Consider the following 2,782-nt stretch of genomic DNA (forward strand, 5'->3'; position numbering starts at 1 on the left):
AACGGTTATAAATGAGACCCCAGCACATTCTTCTCATGCCAAAGACTGTGTTCAGTATTCTGCTAAAGTAAAACAGCAGAGGAAGTTGTGGACACACCAGGTATTACAAAAATATTACGGTGGTTTTTAGCTCTACGTAGACCAATAGTAGGGTCAAAATGGACACTTGTCTCAATACCTCTGACTTACCTGATATTTTAAGATGGCGTCCTCGAATCGGCTGACCTCGTAGCTCTCTGCATTGTAGTATTTTACCTAATGAACAGACAAAAGAATAAGTAGAACAACATTTGACATCTTGAAATAAATGGAACCTCTTCATGAAGCAAAAAGGCAGGCGGAAGACAAAGAGTTTGATGTACCGTCTCAAAGTTTAACAAGGAGTCCACGGCCTTGGACTTGGCGTTGTTGTCCATCTGGTTCATGTTCCGCCTGAACTTGGTCCTCCATTCGGTGATGATGATGGTCAGAGCTGGTGGAAACATTATCAGGCAATGAAAATGAGAACGTTTTATCTGTGGATACATTCAACTAAACCAAATCACATTGCTTAATATTATCAATTCATTTCAATTTGGACTTACTGAGGTACAGCGCCATGCAGACAAAGACAATAAGGCCGAACCAGGCATTGAAGTAAGTGATGAAGTAGATGATAGAAATGACAATATCGGTGATGGTCGGCACGATGCTGAACACTATGTAGCTGTGGGGGGAAAAAGGTGACAGCTGAGTTAATTGCAGGAAAAATATGGCTCCAGAAAGAACCCTGGTCCCACTACATGACTGGAATTTTCTGCTCAATGTTGATATAAAACATAAGTATCTGATGAGCCGGATAGTTGCAGCAAAGCTATCCTCCATCACATCCAGCGGCATCCTACCTGAGCAGGCTGTTAATGGAAGTGGTGCCGCGGTCGACGCTTCTCAGCACTTCGCCGGTTTTGCGGCCTAGGTGCCAGCGCAGAGAGAGGGAGTGCAAGTGGGCAAAGAGGCGCACTTGAATCATGCGGTTGGTGAACTGCTGCACTTGGATCCAAATGAAAGAGCGCAAGTTACTGACAAACCCCGAGGCACCTGGGAAGAGGAGGAGATAATGGTGAAAGTGATCAACAGGCCTTAACTCTACCACTAAATGTGCAGTATCACTTATTATCACGTATTTGTGCGTCTTTCTGTGACACTCTCTACATGACGCGTCCAGAGCATGAATGAGTTAGTCCTACCTGCCCCGCCGCCCTGCAGGAACTTGAACAGGACATAAATACACACTGTAGTAGCCAGAGTGTGCCAGCTGCTTCCATCAGTCAGTTCATTCACTGAGACCGGGACAAAGACATAAAAGTAAATGAGGAAAAAAGTGTGACAGTCAGACATTTAGCTTGAAGATGTGGTAGATAAACAAGACAATAAAATGAGACACGTAAAATTTGTAAGGTGTTATTTTTTGTGTCCTCGGCCCTCTGGAGGTAGTAAACTATCAGGAGACGGATGTGTTAATTTTATCACACATCCTGAGGAACAGTGTGTGTTACTCGATGAGTATATCTGCACGTCACTAGGTGTATATTCAACATTATGTTTTGGCATCAAACTGAATAAGTTAAATCCACTATTAGCTTGCGGCTCAGGCTTGTTGCAGCAACACAACATTTAACATATAAATGTACATTTGAGTCTACAGGGTAAGGTAAAAAGATATCACTCACCAATATTCCTGTAGTAAATGGGTACAAAGACATTAATAACTCTCTCGATTCCAAGCAGCCCCAAACACAAGAGGACCAGCAGCTGGAGGGAGATGTTCCCCCGGGGCCACATGTAGGGAGCAAGGAGGCGGACTTTCTTCCAGAAACCCTTCCAGGTAGACTCGTTCTCTTCTGTTCTGCCCAAAAGACTCTGAGGTAGAGATTAATAGAGATTAATATATTAAATACCAAACACAACATTGCATAGCGTATAATGGAAGTAACGAAGTACAGATAGTATTTCAGGTATCTGTACTTCACCTTTGGACAACTTTTTACTTTTGTGCGTCACGCTACCTGTCCACTGTTCTCCACGTCCCGCTCATCCTCGTTTATCAGTAGCATGTATGGTCTCCGTGGCAACCCTGGAGCTTTGAGTCCGATGAAGAAGAGCAGCCCGGTGCCGATGTAGCGCATCAGCCACAGAGCAAAGTGCACCTGAGGGGTTCACAGGCAATTAAGAGCAGATCAATATAGATACCAGCATGTAACAGTGGAGAGATGTACATTTAATGCTCATAATGCAGCCGTGTATGAGAAAAATAACTGAACTGATGACTGCATTAGATGTGTCATTTATCAAACAATGACCAAGTCTCTGAGTAACTTATTATTACTTATTATTACTTACTATCATTCATACAAGTTACTGTTATAAATACAATGTTTCTTCACCTACTTCCAAGTTTCAAATTGAGTAAAATACTCCAACAGTAGGATAAACATTTTACATTTTAAGTTAGGGATGGATAAAAGAATACAAATGACCCTTCAAACAACAGTAAGATGACCAAAATTACTGTAAAGTCATGCTGACATTTATATAAAAGGTTGAAAACTACTGCAGCTGACTGGTGTGGGCGGGGCAAGATTTTGTCAGACTGGGCAGTGAGTCAGCAAAAAAAAAAAAAGAGGCTCTAGTCTAGCACTCCCTATCAGTGGTGTTACGCATGTTTGTAATGCTTGAAAACAGGACAGGCAAGAAGGCTTTGAGCAGGGAGAGTCAAAAGACCCACCTGTGTTTAATAAATACT

The 2,782-nt window shown here is 42.4% G+C and overlaps 1 protein-coding gene across 2 annotated transcripts in view; it reads right to left on the reverse strand.

The window, feature by feature from the left end:
* abcb6a (ATP-binding cassette, sub-family B (MDR/TAP), member 6a) overlaps nt 1–2,782 on the reverse strand; it is a 9,035-nt gene that overhangs the window by 4,784 nt on the left and 1,469 nt on the right. For both annotated transcript variants that reach the window (XM_035677760.1, XM_035677759.1), the window contains exons 3-9: nt 2,046–2,186; nt 1,710–1,899; nt 1,227–1,319; nt 885–1,077; nt 585–706; nt 363–472; nt 190–255 (exon numbers count right to left, since the gene is read on the reverse strand). In XM_035677760.1, the coding sequence (XP_035533653.1) occupies nt 190–255; nt 363–472; nt 585–706; nt 885–1,077; nt 1,227–1,319; nt 1,710–1,899; nt 2,046–2,186 (915 nt within the window). The remainder of the gene's footprint in view (nt 1–189; nt 256–362; nt 473–584; nt 707–884; nt 1,078–1,226; nt 1,320–1,709; nt 1,900–2,045; nt 2,187–2,782) is intronic.

This window comes from Morone saxatilis, unplaced genomic scaffold (genome assembly GCF_004916995.1).
Source record: "Morone saxatilis isolate NCDOM2014 unplaced genomic scaffold, NCSU_SB_2.0 Contig6, whole genome shotgun sequence".
Taxonomy (NCBI): Eukaryota; Metazoa; Chordata; class Actinopteri; family Moronidae; genus Morone; species Morone saxatilis.